The sequence below is a fragment of the Vanacampus margaritifer genome, chromosome 7, assembly GCF_051991255.1.
Source record: "Vanacampus margaritifer isolate UIUO_Vmar chromosome 7, RoL_Vmar_1.0, whole genome shotgun sequence".
In the NCBI taxonomy this organism is placed as follows: Eukaryota; Metazoa; Chordata; class Actinopteri; order Syngnathiformes; family Syngnathidae; genus Vanacampus; species Vanacampus margaritifer.
Window position 1 is genome coordinate 6,816,913 of NC_135438.1, and position 19,790 is coordinate 6,836,702.

At 41.1% G+C, this 19,790-nt stretch overlaps 2 protein-coding genes across 2 annotated transcripts in view; both read right to left on the minus strand.

Moving 5' to 3' along the window:
- fam20cl (family with sequence similarity 20 member C, like) overlaps positions 1 to 19,790 on the minus strand; it is a 43,435-nt gene that overhangs the window by 5,666 nt on the left and 17,979 nt on the right. The gene's annotated exons all lie outside the window — the stretch shown is intronic.
- Positions 1 to 19,790, minus strand: part of dnhd1 (dynein heavy chain domain 1) — a 34,486-nt gene that overhangs the window by 2,936 nt on the left and 11,760 nt on the right. The window contains exons 23-44 of the mRNA XM_077569860.1: positions 16,732 to 19,750; positions 16,561 to 16,651; positions 16,281 to 16,440; positions 15,905 to 16,187; positions 14,397 to 15,813; positions 14,186 to 14,273; positions 13,392 to 13,503; positions 13,123 to 13,309; positions 12,853 to 12,955; positions 12,637 to 12,765; positions 12,365 to 12,556; positions 11,472 to 11,891; positions 10,180 to 10,603; positions 9,936 to 10,043; positions 8,631 to 8,807; positions 8,354 to 8,532; positions 6,089 to 7,075; positions 5,849 to 6,014; positions 4,919 to 4,999; positions 3,929 to 4,148; positions 3,739 to 3,830; positions 190 to 336 (exon numbers count right to left, since the gene is read on the minus strand). Coding sequence (XP_077425986.1) covers positions 190 to 336; positions 3,739 to 3,830; positions 3,929 to 4,148; positions 4,919 to 4,999; positions 5,849 to 6,014; positions 6,089 to 7,075; positions 8,354 to 8,532; positions 8,631 to 8,807; positions 9,936 to 10,043; positions 10,180 to 10,603; positions 11,472 to 11,891; positions 12,365 to 12,556; positions 12,637 to 12,765; positions 12,853 to 12,955; positions 13,123 to 13,309; positions 13,392 to 13,503; positions 14,186 to 14,273; positions 14,397 to 15,813; positions 15,905 to 16,187; positions 16,281 to 16,440; positions 16,561 to 16,651; positions 16,732 to 19,750 — 8,782 coding nt within the window. The remainder of the gene's footprint in view (positions 1 to 189; positions 337 to 3,738; positions 3,831 to 3,928; positions 4,149 to 4,918; positions 5,000 to 5,848; positions 6,015 to 6,088; positions 7,076 to 8,353; positions 8,533 to 8,630; positions 8,808 to 9,935; positions 10,044 to 10,179; positions 10,604 to 11,471; positions 11,892 to 12,364; positions 12,557 to 12,636; positions 12,766 to 12,852; positions 12,956 to 13,122; positions 13,310 to 13,391; positions 13,504 to 14,185; positions 14,274 to 14,396; positions 15,814 to 15,904; positions 16,188 to 16,280; positions 16,441 to 16,560; positions 16,652 to 16,731; positions 19,751 to 19,790) is intronic.

The following is a 19,790-nucleotide window of genomic DNA, read 5'->3' on the forward strand; positions in this document are numbered from 1 at the left end:
TATTGGCATATAAAAGGACAAAAAAAATCAGGAACTGGACTATTGTGTACAAAATTAATTATTTTCTTTTCAGACCATATTGCCCAGCCTTAGTTAAGATATTGTATGCTAGCACAGTTGCTAATGCCATCATGTATCAAGCATTCTTCAACTTGATTTATTCAAAACAATTGCAAAATGTCATGTTACCGCGGTGCTCAGTGCTGATGATGTCATTGGCGAGTATGTGTGGTCCGCTGGCCATAGGTGGCGCTGTGCTGAAGCAGGATTCTGCTGTGTTACGCACCACCTCGGAATCCGCAGACTCCAAAACATGGCCGCCATGCACAAGGTTGACTTGAAATTAAAAGAATGAATTACAAATAAGAGTCAACTTGCTTAAACAATCACAGTGAGTCAACTTGAGCACAGTTTGAAATGAGGGGTCACCTGGCACATAATTCAGGATTCCGTCTCACACACTACTGAAACACACTACTGAAATGCTCACATCCAAATTACTCTTTTTTTTTTTTTTAACTAGAACACAATAGCAAATGCTCTCACTCCCACGTCTGAAATTAGTTTTGACCACATACACTACTGAAACATTATCACACACAACAGAAAGCGCTCACATATACTATTAAAACGATCACACGTACAGTATATACACAGTGCAGAAAAACTCTCCCACACACAACTAAAAATACTCTCACAAATACTACACATTTTTTCCCCATTCACATTCACTACTGACAAGCTCTTAAATGCTACTTAAATCCTCTCACACTCACACTACTGAAATGCTTTGACAGAATTTTTTGGACTCACATTCACGAAGACTTCTGGAATGCTCTCAAACAGATACTGAAATATTTTTTTTGCTCACGTGAACTGCTACAATACTTTCACACATACAGTGAGGAAAATAAGTATTTCACCCCCTGGTGATTTTGTGAGTTTGACCCTTTACAAAGAAAGGAACGGTCTATAATTTTCATGGTAGGTTCATCTTAACAGTGAGAGACAGAATATTAAAAAAAATCCCAGGAAATCACATTATATTAATTTTAAACATTTATTTGTCTTTTATTGAGGAAAATAAGTATTTCACCCCCTAGCAAAACATGACTCAGTACTTGGTGGAGAAACCCTTGTTGGCAAGCACAGCGGTCAGACGTTTCTTGTAGTTGGTCACCAAGTTTGCGCAGATCCCAGGAGGGATTGTGGCCCACTCCTCTTTGCAGATCCTCTCCAAATCCTGAAGATTTCGAGGCTGTTGCTTGGCAACTCGAAGCTTCAGCTCCCTCCACAAGTTCTCTATAGGATTAAGGTCTGGAGACTGACTAGGCCACTCCATAACCTTAATGTGCTTCTTCTTGAGCCACTCCTTTGTTGCCTTTGCTGTATGTTTTGGGTCATTGTCATGCTGAAACACCCATCCACGACCCATTTTCAATATCCTGGCTGAGGGAAGGAGGTTCTCACCCAAGATTTCCCGGTACATGGCCCCATTCATCCTCCCCTCGATCCGGTGAAGTCGTCCTGTACCCTTAGCAGAGAAACAGCCCCAAAACATAATGTTTCCACCACCATGCTTGACGGTGGGGATGGTGTTCTTGGGGTCAAAGTCAGCTTTTTTCGCCCTCCAAACACGGCGAGTCGAGTTGATGCCAAAGAGCTCGATTTTAGTCTCATCTGACCACAGCACTTTCTCCCAAGCCTCCTCTGAATCATCCAGGTGCTCATTGGCAAACTTCAGACGGGCCTGTACATGTGCCTTCTTGAGCAGGGGGACCTTGCGGGCACTACAGGATTTCAATCCATTACGGCGTAGTGTGTTACGAATGGTCATCTTGGTGACTGTGGTCCCAGCTGCCTTGATATCATCAACAAGCTCCTGCCGTGTAGTTCTGGGTTGTTTCCTCACCTTTCTCATGATCCGGTTCACTCCACGAGGTGAGATCTTGCGTGGAGCACCAGACCGAGGGAGATTGATGGTCAATTGGTGTGTCTTCCATTTTCTAACTATCGCACCAACAGTTGACTCCTTTTCACCCAGCTGCTTGCTAATGGTCTTGTAGCCCATTCCAGCCTTGTGCAGGTCTACGATCTTGTCCCTGGGTCTGTGGGAGCCAGAATTCTTGCTGGTTGGTAGGGGGTGAAATACTTATTTTCCTCAATAAAAGACAAATAAATGTTTAAAATTAATATAATGTGATTTCCTGGGATTTTTTTTAATATTCTGTCTCTCACTGTTAAGATGAACCTACCATGAAAATTATAGACCGTTCCTTTCTTTGTAAAGGGTCAAACTCACAAAATCACAAGGGGGTGAAATACTTATTTTCCTCACTGTATCACACTCACTACACTTTACTAAAATTCTCTTCTCTCATATACACTGATGAAATGCTCTCAAGTATTGAATTCTTTTAGCACACATACACAACTGAAGCACTATCTCACTCACTACTGGGTACTCACACACCACTGAAATGCTCACATCCAAATTACTCTTTTTTTTTTTTTACTGGAACTCCATCACACAATAGCAAAAGCTCTCACTCCCACATCTGAAATTAGTTTTGACCACATACACTACTGAAACATTATCACACACAACAGAAAGCGCTCACATATACTATTAAAACGATCACACGTATATACACAGTGCAGAAAAACTCTCCCACACGCAACTAAAATACTCTCACAAATACTACACATTTTTTCCCCGTTCACATTCACTACTGACAAGCTCTTAAATGCTACTTAAATGCTCTCACACACACTACTGAAATGCTTTGACAGAATTTTTTTTGACTCACATTCACGAAGACTTCTGGAATGCTCTCAGACACAGAAATATTTTTTGCTCACGTTAACTGCTACAACACTTTCACACATATCACACTCACTACACTTTACTAAAATTCTCTTCTCTCATATACACTGATGAAATGCTCTCAAGTATTGAATTCTTTTAGCACACATACACAACTGAAGCACTATCTCACTCACTACTGGGTACTCACACACTACTGAAATGCTCACATCCAAATTACTCTTTTTCTTTTTTTTTTTACTGGAACTCCATCACACAATAGCAAAAGCTCTCACTCCCACGTCTGAAATTAGTTTTGACCACATACACTACTGAAACATTATCACACACAACAGAAAGCGCTCACATATACTATTAAAACGATCACACGTATATACACAGTGCAGAAAAACTCTCCCACACACAACTAAAATACTCTCACAAATACTACACATTTTTTCCCCGTTCACATTCACTACTGACAAGCTCTTAAATGCTACTTAAATGCTCTCACACACACTACTGAAATGCTTTGACAGAATTTTTTGGACTCACATTCACGAAGACTTCTGGAATGCTCTCAGACACAGAAATATTTTTTGCTCACGTAAACTGCTACAACACTTTCACACATATCACACTCACTACACTTTACAAAAATTCTCTTCTCTCATATACACTGATGAAATGCTCTCAAGTATTGAATTCTTTTAGCACACATACACAACTGAAGCACTCTCTCACTCACTACTGGGTACTCTCACACTACTGAAATTCTATCACACATCATAATGAAATACGGATACCAGTAGTGTTTCAGTAGTGTGTGGAAAAAAAGAATTTTAGCTGTAAATGAGGTAATTGATACTAATATGTGTGAGGAGTGTAATCTTGACCTGAGTATATAAAATTGAACTGAATTAATTCATTACCTGCAATGTATTGTAAAGCTTTAGTCTTATCGTGGCACAAACTGGCAGAAGAAATGAGTGCATCCACCAAAGCTATAAGATCTGTCTGGCTCCTTCATGGAGAATAAAGTGGAAAAAAACACTTTTTAGATGTCTACATTTTCAAATGGAACACAACGTAATAATCAGGTCACATGTTTTGAGTTCTCACCAGCTGTAGATTCTGGCCTGGCCCAAGTATTTGTAGGCCTCTCTCTGTAGCAACACAGAGTGGAAGGATGCACAACGTAGAAGGAGCTCCGTGTTGTCGGCCATACTTTCCGAGTGATTCCGAGCCATGGATGACAAATATTGCAAGGAGCAGCTCAACTCTTCCTTCAAGTTCCAGGAGGAGTCGCAAACCAGAGGCAAGCCATGCATTCGCACCGATGCTGGATTCAATTGACATCAGGACCATAGTCATTATTAGTTACAACATGGGCAAGTATGATTTTAAATGTGCCAGTAAAACAAGTAGAGACAATCTTTACACGGAGGACCAGAAATATATATGTTGCCCTACAATTTATGTTAAGAAGGGCATACACACACAATGATTGGATGTCTCTGATAAGCAGTAGTTGTTGATTTTTCGTTTTTAACTTGTCGTGGGGGTCTCTCACGTTTTAAAAATTGATTAACCCTGGAGAACCCACGGGGTCAAATTTGGCCCCTATAAATTCTGCTACTCAAATAACAAAGACCTTTTTTTTTTACAAATTTAACTTCAAAAGTCCAGAGTGCCACTTCTGACCCCTGCATGGGGCAATCTAGTGGATGAATATTGCACTTACATGAGCCAGAGTGGTGGTAACAAGATGGCTGGCAACAAACATGCTGTTTTGTTGAGCTGGAAATCAATCCAAACAAAACCATCTTCTCGGCAAACCATCAGATGGTAAAATTATCATTTTTTTTGTTAATCTAATCATGTTGCAGAATGCCTAGGAGTATGTTTTATATATATATATTTTGATAAATTAGCAACTCTGAGCTAGTTCAAAAAAAGGGTGAAAATTGAAAAAACATATTTTGGTGTTCAGTGAACTTATAGCAGTCATTTAATGTATAATTCATAATTTTCCAGAGAAGAAAAGGGTTCTTGGGTTCTCCAGGGTTAAGATCACCACAAGGGGGAGAAGTGATAAATTGAAAAACCTACCAGGTAGGAAGCACTGAGTAGTTTCTTCAGTTAGAAACCACAGTCGAAAGTCTGCGTGAGGGCTATTTATGTGCGTTGTTGCTGTGGGGCAATTAAGGGTTACAGTTAAATTGGATATAGAGGGTGTCGCACAAATCAAGATAAAGTTTTATTCCTATTTTGTTTACATTTACACAGATGTGAGGCCATCAGCATTTGGCAGGTTAGTGGTTAGATTTTTCTGGAAATATATAATTTCCTTGTTCATGGCAGCGTTGTAAAATTGGCTTTTTTTTTTGTCCCCAACTGCTTTATGGCTGTTACAGAGCTCCAACGAGCTTCAATTTACACTATCCATGGCAGGATAAGTTCTGTTGACAAGCCACACAGCAGAAGGCCGGCTGCTACTACCACCACTGATGAAAATAACAAACTCCGACAGCAGGCGTTGGCACGAAGCCAGGGAAAGTCTATCTGGAGGGCATAAGGTTGATTCAGCACATGCTTTGTGCAAGAGAATGGTTTGTTGGTAACCCGGTGGGTAGTAGGTAATGTCTGGTCGGTGCTGGATTTCACTTTCCTTTCTTTTCTTTGATCCTTCCTCGGGTCTCCTGACAACCTCACGACTCTAGCTGGATTCTGAAGTGTTCGGTTTAGGTGAACGGTATGGGATTTTTAATAGGTTTTAGGTGAACTAATGAATACACACTCACGCACGCACACATGCACACACATGCACATACAAAATATAAATTAATTTAAAAAATAAATAAAAAAAGAGAGCAATGATGATGACATGTCAAATCGGTAAAATTACCGAATGAACACTACTGAGCTCTCCAGAAAAAAAAGAGAGAGAATGATTTGTTTACAAAAAAACAAAACACAAAATCAGTCAAATGCTGATGGGATCACACTGGGGTCAATTGCTGCCACACAAGACACTCTTACCTCCGAAAGGGGAAAGCAGCTGATTGAAGCGTGCCACTAGTTTAGCATCCCAATGCTCCAGCAGGTCACAGTTATTAAAAACCAACCAGTGACCTTCTCTGACTGCTTTTTCCACAGTAACCATGATGAGGTCAATGTCAAGTCCTCCGACGGATATTACTTTCACCTGCAGAATATATACATTATTTTAAAGGAAAAGAACATCAACTGTATACATCCCATGAAACCAATTATTCTTACCTCTTGTGTAGCCGCAGCCTTGGAGGCCAAGAGAGTCACTAAGTGGAGAGGCTGAATGCTTGTCCACTTATCTTTGGATGGACGAGGCCATGTTAGGATGAAAGGTCCCTTGTGCTCCTTAAGAAATCTGTAAAGAGCCCCTGGGTTCCCACAGTGAGGCACTGATGTGAGGCGAGGCGGGCGGAACTGGCAGGCCGCCATGGCCTCAGCTAGCTCTCCTGTAGAGTGCGGGTGCAAGATTTTTGAAAGGAGAGCCCGCTGTATCAAGGACAGATGGGAGTGGGATCCGCAAGGAACTGGTCCTGCTATGACGGAGGAAGCCAAGCGCATGTACTCTTGCCACTCCTTGTGCGAAGAAGTCAGAGAGGCAGTCAACCCGGTAAAGTCTGGAATCTTCTCTAAACAGAGGAGGTCAGAGTCAACATGAAGGGATATCCAATTGTCCTTTGAGGAAGGTGGCGCTGGAAGAGCAAGAATATCTTTAAATCCCACGAGAAAGGCTGTCCTCTCAGGTGGAGAGCAGATTTGGTTGGTCTGCATCACAGCCAAAGTCACCAACAGCTTCAAAACCGCAACGTGGCTTCTAAACAGACATGGTCTGTAATAGAACATCAGTTTTGCCACCATCATGTTCCTTATCTCCGGAATGACTCCCCCTATCACTTTCCCGGTGCCATATGACACAAGCCTACTTGCCTTCTCTGCAAAGGCCTCCTGCATCACTGCAATGAAGCCGGATAATGAAAAATAATAAACAGGGGAGAGGCGGGACACCTCCTGCAAAGCCTGGTAGAAGAGCCAAGCCAGCTTTATCAACTGCTGGGGAGCAGCCAGCAGAGGCTCATGGAACTCCTGGCTCTCATCAACCAGCTGCAACTCTGTCTGCGCATAAGACATTGATTCTTGGACCCCAGCCACTTGGGTGAGGAACTCGAGCGCTTGCATTCGTGTGGTGTCCGACTGCAGGACGGAGTCCATTACAGAATCCTACAAAAAAGATTGAGTGCTGTAAGTTTAATATGTAAAAGTCACTACATAGTTTTTTTTAATTTTTATTATTGATGTTTTTGCAATGACTTGTGTGGGGTTTGATGTCAGTGGGCATTCTAAGACAGTGAGCACATTTGTGCAACCACATTATTGTTTGTCTGTTGTTTATGTTTCTTCCCCTCCCATTAGGATTAGTGCTGTCAAAGTTAAAGCGTTAACTGATTATTTAATCACAACAGATTTATCGCACTATTAATTTTGACCATATATTACCCTTTAGCGTGACAGTGGATGGCTATGTTTAAGGTAGCACAGGTTGTGTTTGAGCAGTAAACGTAATCACATGCATCAAAGTAAAGCATTTAATAAATGTCATTTTTTTCCCATTTTAAATTATGCAAGTAATTAATGTATTAGAAAAAGGGGAGGATGGGCGTGTCCAGTGGATAAAAAAAATGTTGAAGACGTCCTCATAACATTAAATGTCAAAAGAATTAACACATAACCAGTGCTCTTTAAATTGGGTGGGAAAGGAATGTTGATTAAAAAAGCCTTTTTTATTAAGCGATTAATCGTGATTAATCAAAATTCTAAGATGTGATTAATTTGATTTTAAAAAATTAATCGTTTGACAGCTCTAACATATATATATATATATATATATATATATATATATATATGTTAGAGCTGTGTATATATATATATATATATATATATAAAATATCCAAGTTAAAATATGTACAAGAAATATTTTATTTTAGTAATACAATTATTTATTCATACACATTTTATTATTTATAATCAATTTCATTATAATTAATCGATCCAATTATTTTATAAAAGCAATATTCTTAAATGTGTATACAACAATGTTAATGTTTACTTTTTTTAAATCCATTATTTACATTAAAAAAGTAATACATCCTTTATTTTTTTTATGCATACATTTTAATTAAGCAATTATAGAGGGAGAAATGGACCCTCAATCACTCACAGTGAAATTATGAATGAAATATAATATTTTTGTTTTGTTTGTTTTTGAATACTTGCCAGTCTTAACCAGAAAATTGGTAATACTGCAAATTTACATCTGAGTCTGAGTGTACATAATTGGATTCCACATTCCCGTAACAATTGATTCCGCCAAATGCTGCCAAATGTCAGCGACAGCTACAAAAGATACAAATGTGAGTAATGCCAACTTGTAATGAAGTCACCAATGATTTAAAGTTGTGAGAGTTATAGTGTTGTACGGTAAACGCCTGCCTGACTCACCTCCTCCGTGACCAGCTTCCTCTGCAGCAGCTGTTTGTCATTCTGCATCCGCAGGTGTTGAATCAGCAGCACTTTGCACTCCGAATGCAGTAGCTGTGTCAGCATGAGCTCCTGGATCTGAGCCGAGCTTGGCGAGAGGTCAACCACATCTACCTGAGCCAGCATGGACGGATGGATGGCTGAGCAGGAAGAAAGCACAATTAGGCATGGCTTGAGGTGGTTATTTGAAAATCCATGTTTTCCTGGAAGAAGTCAAATTCCAGGTGTTGCTCCCTACCGTTACTGAGGAGTCGGGCAGGATAGTGGGTGCTGAGCAAGAGGAAGAACGCAGGGTGGGTCTGGTGGGCAGTTGGCTTTGAGCCTGGGGGGCAACTCGCAGCGGGACGGGCCAAAGTAGCGAGAAATTCTGGACTGACTGATATTCGCTCGATGTGAGTAACCAGGACTTTCAAGCCTGCAACAAAAACAGGATATACTCTCTCTTAAAAGTGAAGTCAACCCCCCAAAAAAGTTTTTGACAATAATATGTTCTATGCAGCCCCACTAGTCTAAATATGGTATTTTGGTTAATATTGTGTTAGTGGAATATGAGTTAAGCAGCAAAATCCAGCAGTTTTTATCACTATCAGAAGGCGGCCATTTTGCCACTTGCTGTCGCGTGAACATGACATCACAGTTGCTCAGGTCTCAGCCAATCACAGCTCAACTTCAGAAAAAAGGTGAGCTGTGATTGTTCGTTGTCTGAGCCTTGAGCAACTGTGATGTCATCTTCAGTCGACAGCAAGTGGCAAAATGGCCGCCCCCTGAGATAGATGAAAACGGATCGATTTTGCTTCATAATTCATATTCCACAAATGTAATATTAATCAGAATGTCACACTAGTGAATTCTCATATAACATATTATTGTCAAGAAATGTTCAAAGTTTACTTTGTTAGAAAATTAAGACAATCGTACAAATGGTCATTTGATTCATTTAAAAAGTGGATTCTTTAAACTTAGTGGGAAAAATACTCCCTACCTAATTGATGCATTTAAAATCAATTTAATATGAAATTTTATATTCTAATTTCGCGAGTTGGTGAATTTGAGGATTTCTTTAGCTTTATAAAATCATCAAAATAAAACAAACTTAAGCTTTACTTTTCAAATTAAAATGGTGAAATAACTTCAGTTCTCCACAATATTCACATTTTTCATATTTTACCATGCTAATCCGTGTTTTGTCTTTTTTCCATTATGTTTTGTCGTTTCATTTATCCTGCTTATATGTTGAGATTTTATCTTGTATGCATTTGCTTCAATAAAGCACAATAAGTTTGTCTCGTTTAGGAATGGTGCGATACAAATTAATTTGCCTGTGGTCGATTTCGCAATATTTTACTGAGCAGCCGGGACAGAGACATGTGTCGCACTTACATACGTTGCAAGTTCTATTCCTGATGTCATGGATGACGGCAGTGTGACATCTAATGTTTGAACTTCCTGAATTTTGGTTGAATTCCCGAAATCGTAAAACTTCACGGGAGTTCAAATTTCAAGGTTATACCGTATGATGATTTCAATGACCAGTTTCAGTTACCTTTCTCAGCAGCCAGGTCCAACTGGCACATTAGCTTTGGGTCGTCAGCACAAATCACTATGTCACACTCTAACTCTATCCCAAGACTGACATCGTCTCCTGTTTCACCTGTACAACAGACAAAAATGTGTTGTTTCTTCAGTAGAATTTCACATTTTGATCCCATCCCAGCCTGTAATGCTCTCGAATAGGCATAAACACCAACACAAAAATGGTACCAACTTGTTTGTGACAAAACACATACCTGTAATGACCCCATTTTTAGAGTCCATCTCCAGATGATGCTGAGTGTCAGCCAACAGAGGCCAGTATTTAACCCAACTTCTCTTACAGCCCCACAGCAACAGCTTCACCATTAATCTGGTGGTTGCCGGCTCATCTGGCGGCCACTCTTTCACACCCAACACCCGACACAGAAGAGGCTGCAGCATCTCGGACAGAGCCACCGGAAAACCCGAGGTTGGCTGAGGAGGTGCCGGATCGGTGGAGGTGAACAGGGAACTTCTGGGGTCTATGGGATTTGTGTCGATACTTCCTGTCTTGCACAACAATCTCCACTTGCTCAGCAATTCGGTGCGTACATCTGCTGCAAAGGCGCCTAAATATGAGATGATGGCAGCCAGGACCATGGCGTCTCCTGGTAAGCATTGTCTCTGCAACTGTGCATCCTGAGGGAAGGAAAACAAAAATATAATAACTCTGCAACAAATATCAATTCTGGGCTGGACTGCTTTTCAGATAGCGCTTTATACACCATATGGTGCTGTTGGAAAACGTTCCTTGTTTTCCGCGTGTTCGTAATGTTGTTTTTCAGAATCAGAGTTGAGATCGGTGAATCAGGTTTCCTTCGAAGGATTTATTTTCAGAAGCTTCTGAGACACACAGAGAGGCAGCCAAACGCCATTATTCTTCCCCATCTGTGCCCCTCCTCCCACGTGCAAACGCCATTATACTCCAGTCATTCCAAAAAGCCCCTCCCCTTCCGCTTCCTTCAAATCCTCAGCCGCGCCCCTCGGCAGGAAACAGCCCCCCCTCCCTCTCCTTCTCAAACAGTCACAAGATACTCAATTGATATGAAAAACAGAAGATCAGATAGTCATTGATGTGTAAACAGCAAGCCAGAATTCCTGGCTCCACTCCGACATCTGGTTGATTACATGAGATAAGAGGCAGGAAGAATGTTCAACCGTTTGGTCACTTATTACACTCATCAATCTTTGTTGAGTCAGTTAAAACAGTTATAACTAAAATCAAAACAGTTATAATTAAATTGAAACAGAAGATTCCCTTCAGTGCCCATAGGGTCATACACCAGTTGTCGGGCGCTGCCATGTCCACGGGGAGCAAAACTCTACCACTGAGCCATGGCACCCCGGTGACAAGCTTTGTACGTCGGAGAGATGTAAGTGAAGGTTATAGTAGTCTAAATCTCATGTGCATGTACACACACGCACATGGGGTGTATTTTTCCCAAAAACAAATGATCTGCAAGCTGTTATTGTAAAGACTAATGTAAGTAAGATTTGTGTATGTTACCTTAGCATCAGCCCTCCACACTGTTGTGTGTTTCAACAACAGTTCCACAGCATTAGCAGCTTTTCTCTCCAGGGACTCGGCTTCGTGTAGTAGCAAAAGTTGCTCATTCAGCAATTGCAACTCAGGCTGCAGCTGAACATCCAGCTCTTCCAGGCAACGGTTTATTCCCGCTATGCACTCGTTGATCTGCTCAAGTTGCTCTTTTGCCCTTAAAAGCATTAAGTCCAGCTGCTTCCTGACCATCAGTTCGTATCTCTTCGAGCCACAATTGTTGACAGCGAGGATCCAGCGGCATAGAGTCTCGCAGGCCTTGCTCACCTCGCGGATGCACTCCGGCACAAACATGGGGTTTTTAATTAATTCGCCCAGTTGGAGCATTTGTATGTCCGTAAGGCCGTAGAAGTCAAATGTTTCCAGGCACTGGGTAATAAAAAAAAAAAATGTGTGAAGTTTTGAGCAAAAAAGAAAAGCATCTGTAATTGAAAGACAGTAGTACCTTCAAAGTCAACTGCTTGTAGATTGGGAACATTGAGAATTTGACCACAATTTTTGGGCTTATATAAGTCTTCTTCAGAATTTGTCATTTGTGACTGCATGCAGAATGTAACAGCTCAGTTGCATTACAGAATTACATGTTACATGTGTTTAACTTTTTTTTTTTCCCGATTTATGGCGTCACACTCTTAAGATTTTGCCACGTTATATTACGGAATCATTTTGTTCCTTGAACTGATTCATTGAATTCTCATAATATTTCCATTGGGAAAATGTCCATACACAACCTTGTTCAACCTTGGAGGAAGCAATGTAGTATATTTCTAAAATGTCATGAATTCATCATGTGTAAAATCTGGCAAACAATCCAATTACTTTCAAATGCTTTTAAAATATACCTTATACAAGTTGCATTGTCCAAAGAGTCTTTTTGAATTGATCCAGCCGGGTGGCCGGTCAAAGAGCAAAAGAACTGCATTCATGACAAGCACCACCCCATCAGGTGGATCTCTGTAGTGGCGCACTTCTTCAAGGTCCAACGGATCCAGACTATGGAGCACATCGAGTGCTGCCTGGAAAAATGGGCTCAGCTGAGAAGAATGAGTGGAAATGATCAGCATTTCTAAATTAACTCATGTATAGGCATTGTGTCAACATTTCATGTGTTCACCTCCTTCTCGGATTCAGCGATCCGGTCCTCCAGGATTTGTATTTTTCTCTCCTGTTTAGCACGTTTAGTTTCAGCTTTCTCAAGCAAATTCTTCTGCTCATCTATGGCTCCGAGGAGCGCATCCACACGCTGAAACAGGGCGTTAATATCATTCACTACTGCACTACTTGATATACTGTAATGTAGCCAGTTACGGTTAGACTGTGTATACTCTACCTGCTGTATCTCGGCAACTATTCCCTGCATTCTAGTTAACTCATGTTTGCACTGCATGGCCGTGTCGTCCAGGGCATCCAAATGAGACAGACCAGTGTTCAGTCTATACAAATAAAATATTCATCACAGGTCAGCACATATTCTACAGATCAAAAGACTTGCAAAAAATTCTTTAGGACTTGCATTAAAGCTTACTGTTGAGGTCTTATAAAAAGCACTATTATATTAAGCAAGAACATTTGTTATGAGTAAAATGAGAAAAATCACTACCTCTTGGATCGGCTCTCCAATTCACTGAGCATAACTTTGCAGAGGTAACCAAAGTGGGAAATGAACGCCATGTATGTATAAGGGCTGAAAGGCTGCGTCATTAGAAGGACAGAAGCATACTGATATGCGGACTGGTGGATTCCTGCCATTGCTACAGCCAGGTCAGCTTGTGAGCCTTCTAATTTCACTGAATTCAAGGGGGAAACTACAGTTATTTTACCATCATTGGCATTTAATAAATATTTTAAAAAATTTGAGGTCTAACTTACAGTTTTGATAAATATTTTTCAGGCGGTGAGCAGCAACTTCCGCCAAAGACTGACTGAACCAAGGCTGGTACAGCTCCACACAGCAGAGGTTCAGAGCCTTGCTCATTTGTGCCTACAGTAGGTGACAAAGAGTTTCAATGCAAATACCATTAGGCAGTTTCAATAACAACACATAATGTTGGTTGAGAAGGAAAACACAAGACAGCTTAGTGTGCAGGTCTGTGACTAAAATATGTGCAATATTTTAATAACGCTGGTCTGCATTAAAAAATAAATTCAAAAATTAAAATAGCCAGCAACATTTTTTAAGGCCGTTTCGGATTAAGAATAGAAATATCTCACTAGTTTTTCTCTATATAATAATAATAATAATAATAATAACAATGTTAAATGACATTGAATAACAGTGCTTTAGCTGGTCCTTGAAAGCTCCTGATAAACGTCCACCTGTTTCAAAGCCACAAGCTGTGAGGAAAAGTGATTCAGAGAAAAGCAAAAAAACAAATATCCTCTATGAATCCCTTGGCAGTTCAGGTATTAAAAATGAGTAGTGTGCAATGTTCCCTTTAAGTTGCCTGGCTGAGTCAGTGTGCTACTTTTGTAGCCTACGAAAACAGTCCAAATAGCACACAGCGTATACAGAAAAAGTGGAGCACATGGGGCCAAATGAATGGTACGACTGTCTTCAGTTTGAAAAAATTAATCTAGAAAATATTTGTCATTGTTTATTTTTTGATGCAGACCAGTGTAATACGTATTTTACATACAACCATATGCGTAAGCAATCCAAAAACCTTGTATTTATTGTTTCCACTGCTGGCTGATACAGCGGCAGGCATCAACATGAAAACATGCACGTCTCTGAGGTTTTGGCACAAGTACCTATGTTATAATAATAATAAAGAACATTTGTTGTCATGTCACAATCACTACAATACAACCAAAGGTCAAATTTTTAGGTTAGAATAGAAGAAAATAACAGGGTGATGTAATACTTTTCCTTACTTGTCAAAAATCCAGCTGTCCAAGAGGAATCTTTTTGTTTTGTACACAGCAGTCACCCTTGAAACAACCTTGGCCAGTTCCTGGTCTGTGTAGAGCCCCGGGTAGGACCTGAGGGCCACCAATATCTCTTCTCTGACAGAGGAGCTGATATTTTCATGAACTAGTATGATGGTATTAATTTCATAAACTCGAGTTCGATTCCCGGCTATTTTCAAAATGGTATGCAATTCATTTTCGTTGCCGGCGTGCACCTCCATCAGGTGGCAGCCTGAGAGGTAGGCTGCTAAACGAATGGTGGTTTTGCGTCCCGTGCCACTACATGAGGCCATCAGCAATCCATGACCTCCCGGTATTAGCAAAGCCCTGAAAATATGCAACAACTGACACATCCTTTGTTTGTGAACGGTGTATTTGAATGGAAAGTGGCTATTAACGTCTTGTTTTTCATTGTCTTTCATGTCAATATGTGCCAACAGTTGCTGTATCAGCACACTGAGATCTTTCGGCTGATAAGAGCAATGTTTGAATATGGGAAAACGATTTCCGACAAGCTCTGGGCCGTACGTAAGCTTCGTCACGACTTCCAGCAAGTGCTGAAGAAACTTTGCTTGTAGTCTTGGGACATTCGATTCTGTTGATGCAGCTGATTTTGGTTCCTGTACTGGACTTCTTGGCGTACAGGTGGCCGCAGGGCTTGATTGTGCAATGAGACTAGTGGGGCTTGGAGGGAAGAGGGCGTCGAGGTTGGATTCATCTCGTAATTGCACTTTAAAGTGTGCTGTTGCTGTCTTGGTAATGAGTGATTGCAGTTTCGTCATTTCATCCTCTGAGCTGATCCGATCACCAAAGGTACGCATGCATTCATGTATCCAGAGATGCACAATGTTGAGCTCCATGACGAGAGGCTCTTGAGGGACCGGGGAAGATTTAGATTTTACCTTGGGTTCTAGCATCTCGGTTTTTGGAAGAACAGGCTGCCACAAGCACATCCCCTCAAACACCTTCTTCAGGTCATGGTAAGAGAATAAAAAATGGGGCCTTTGTCTAGTGGGCTGGAAATTGTCGCAAACATCTGCATACAAATTCTCTGTCGCGTTGATGATACAACGCACCATGTCCACCACACTTGGGATAAACGGCGCATCCCTGAGCCAGAGTTTAAGCTGAGGCGAATGAATAGAAAATATAAACTCTGCGGTTAAGCTCGGAAGTGCAAAGATGGAGAATAGACGTGATAGCCTGGAAGATATTACACTAATGTGAGGATTGTCCAGTTCAAAGACACAACAGGTAGCCAGGTAGGTGACGGTTCCTGGACTGAGCACCTTGAAGCGGTCAGAATCAAATGCAAGAATCCCTCCTTTTGAAATACTTTGTCGTAGAGTCTCTAAGATTTTTGAAGTCTTCCCAGTCACATCTATTCAAATGAAAATTGAAAAACGATGATTAAAATATACAATGTCCCGTTAAAAGTAACTATATTTTGCACTGTACTGTTTCTTACTCACCGCATGGCGTCTCATGCAAGTCATCCACGTAAAGCATCAGGCCGGGCTGTTTGCGCATGATACCCTTGGTTTTTTGACAGCTCTTCTGGTAGCTAATTCCACACAGTAAATGGCGCAAGTCTGCGGGACCCTGCATCGAACTAGCTGGTATTTTAATGTGTGGCTTATCAAAACACAGCAGGGTGTTGCATACAGTGGATTTTCCTGAGCCTGGCTCTCCTGCTAGCAACACAGGCTGGATCGCCTCTAACATGACGGACAGCAAACAGGTATATTTCCAGTACTGTGTAAAGATGGCGATATTTTAGTTATGTCTTTCTTATGAAAAAAAAAAATATATATATATAGATATATATATATATATATATTAACCAACCTTGGGAGTGATGGACTTTGTCAATAATGTGTTGTTAGAGTATATCTTGTTGTCGATATTAAAAAAGAACTCAAACACAGTCCCTTTAGGTGGAATCTCAATTTTAGATTGACTATCAAATAGTACCTGGCGAGCAACAATGTCAAACTGTGGCCAGAGCCTGTTGAAACGATGGGAAAAAAATATGTAAAAGAAAATGAGACTTGGCAAAAATTAGAAGTCAAGAAGCTTTGCATAGTTTACAATTGTAAGGTAATAAGAACATAAAATCAGTACCTACCGGGGATGTAGATGCCCTCCAAACCCCCAAATATAAGCCAACACAAAAAGATCTTGACTAAAATTGGAATTTCTGCCTGCAGGCGTATCTGCTGAAATCATCAGTGACAATAGTGAAAAAACATGTCTAATTAACATTTATCCATATTTCTAAGCTTGCAAGTAATTATACCTCTTGTGTGTTTTTGTGGCGAAGCTTTGTTGTTTCGGGGTTCCCCAAAATGCTGCAGGAGGGCGCGCAGAATTCGAATGAATGATGTAATTTCTGCCAGGCCGTATGTTGAAGGTTGACCTTTATTAGAAATATTGTTCTCCTTCATCAAACTGAGAGTGCTGGAGAAAAGATCTTCTGACAGCTGGGTCCACATTTCCAGGGTTGCTTGATCGACAGTGAAACTCCAGTGGAGAGAATCTATTTCACTCTTCCACACAGAGTTCCAAACATCAGTGCCACTGAAATAAATAAGGCTGCAGCGGGTCAGTGCAGATGGGCTTGCATCACTTAAGTCAATGGTCTCCACAAGTAACTTGAAGTTTGATTGGGATGGCATTAGAGTTTCACCAGATGGAATGCTTAAAAATGGGTTCTTAAGATCACTCAGTGTGCTTATGTGATCTAGCCAACAGGGTTTTCCGAGTGGCTCTCCATCCATTACCAGCCATTTCACTGCATTGGTCTCATGAACAAAGTTCTCCATGGTGCATATTTCAAATTTTCTAGTCTTATGTCTTTCTGAATCTCTCAATGCCTTGGTCACAGCTCCGTCTTGCCACCCAGTTTTATCACAGAATCCACCAAATAACTCCTCATGGGACATGGCGTTTGGAAATATGACCACCGTGTTGACAGAGCTCCAATTTGAAGGAGAAGTCTGTATTTTTGCCTGGGGGGTATCCGTGTTAAGCATTTCTTCATCGGATATATTTTCACCTGTTTTGTTTGCAAGTCGACTGAGGCCTCCTGCCAAAGCGTTGTAACAGGTTGTTTTTCCACTTCCGGTGGGTCCAACAAGGATAACTGCATGAGAGAAACTCAAAATCTGGTAGAGTGCAAGAGCTTGGCAAATAATTTCTGTGTTAGAATGCAACATAAGTTGATCTAATTCTTCTGACACTGCTTCTTCAAGTTCGTAGTTTTGTTCATCCTGAGTATATTCTTGAATGAAATGAAGTTGACATGCTATGGGAAACAAGTCTTTGAAAATGGAGTCGAACTCTGAGACTTTCTTCGAAACACACATAAATGGTGATAAAACTGAATGAACTGCTTTGACAACGGCTATTTCCTCCAATAATCCAGGGAAAATTGCGTCTTCTTGATCTTCATTGAGCTCGTTGGCATTTTCATTTTCTGGAGATTTAAGAATAGCTCGTATTACAAACGACTGTCTAGCCTTACCTGAAAATTTCTCATCCCCAACAATTTGTTTTAATAGTTTTTTAGAGGCAGATGTGATATTCTGCAAAATGGCAAGGTGGCTACTCCGGTTTTGTGTGATGGAAACAGGCAGACAAAGCGAGTCGTTGCTGAGGTTGATGAGGGATACCAGACGTTGACTTAAACACTTGGCCTCTTTAAAACCAAAGGAAGTCAGCATTATCTCCACGATGATCCTGTAATCGGGACGGGTTAATGCCACGGGTCTGGTTGAAAATCGCAGACTTTGTGAAATCTCTGACGTGCATCCCTTTGATGAAATGAGAACACTTCCATAGATGGGGCTAGCAGAAATGCTTATCCCTGAAAATACCATACAGACTTCTGGATCAAATGCGCTATTGCCACCCGAGGCAGTCTTTTCCTGGTCTTTCTTTTTTCCTGACAACCCGGAGTAAGATTGATAAATGTCCTCAAGCTGTTGTGCCAGTGATGCCTGGACACCTCGAGGCAGCGAGTCCGCAGAGTCCAGCACTAACCATGCTCCTGACAAAAGAGCACCAAGGAGCATCTTTTGAAAAGTATCAGATGACATGTTTGGACAGCAGTGTAGCAGCACAACATGTCTCCCCAATGCTTTCCCTAAATGGACCACAGTATTTGTCTTTCCTGAAGAGCGAGGTCCATTCACAAATCCACATCTATAGCTCGTCAGAGCAAGGAGAATTCCCATTGTCGCACGATCTGTGCAGGGAGTACTCACCATTCCCCAGTTTTCTGGACCAAAATACTCATAACCATATGGAAGTCTATGGCCCAAAATGTCCACATAACCTTTTGTACAATCAGTTTCTTTTAGACTTTGATCTTCTGAGGTCAAACAATACTTGAACGAACTCAGCCACTCAAAAGATAATTCTGGCTGACACTGCACCTGCATGAGCTGAGTTAGTTGGTCTGCATGTTTAATTCTAAGGAGCACGAAAGCGCGCAGGCATGTGGTTGAGTATTTTGAGAGCTGTGCGTCATCTTCAGACCTCGCAACTGCATCCCTTAAGGACCGGCAAAGCTTTTTCAGCTGTACATTGTTTAGTGTGTTAATCCTACTCATCTTAATGGTGCTTGAGTCCTGGAAGGCTTGATAAAGAACACCGCACCAGACGATCTCCTCTGCTACAAGAAGACACTGAAGAGGATATTTAGACGTCATTTCTAACACAGGTAATACGTGTCTATGTGTATGTGAAGGGTCTTGATTTGAGGGCTCAAGTTGTTTTCGTTCATCGGCACACTGCCTCAGGAGATGTTCCATGGTTAACGTGAGTTGTTCCTGAAACATACTCAGCCAAATCAAAATATTGTGATTCGGTTGCAATGGAGAAAGAAAGGTAATGTGCTCCTGGAGGGCGCCAAAAACTCCAACTACTCGAGTCTGTGTGTCACATGCATCCTGCAGATCCTCTGCTACAGATATTTCCTCCACTTCCAGCCACTGCACTCCGTTAAAGAATTTCCGTACAAAGGGTAACAGAGTGGTAGGTGTTGGTTGCAAAGAGAGTAGTTCCACTACTTCCCTGTCACTTAAAAAGTAGAGTCTTGGAAACAATTTGCAGCGAGAGTGGAGACGATTCGCCATTTGGTTGGCAATAGCGTTCAACGTCGATAGATCGTTTAGTAGAATTTGGCAAAGGTTTGCGCCATGGGGATTTTCAATCTCTGTTTTGGGATGAATAAAATTCAACACATTGGGGTGAGTTGAGTTGTAACACATCATTGTCCTGAAACGCTCGTCAACTGATCTGAATTCTGCCAGCTATGAAAAAAAAGAGAGATTTTCTTTTCATTGAACTGAA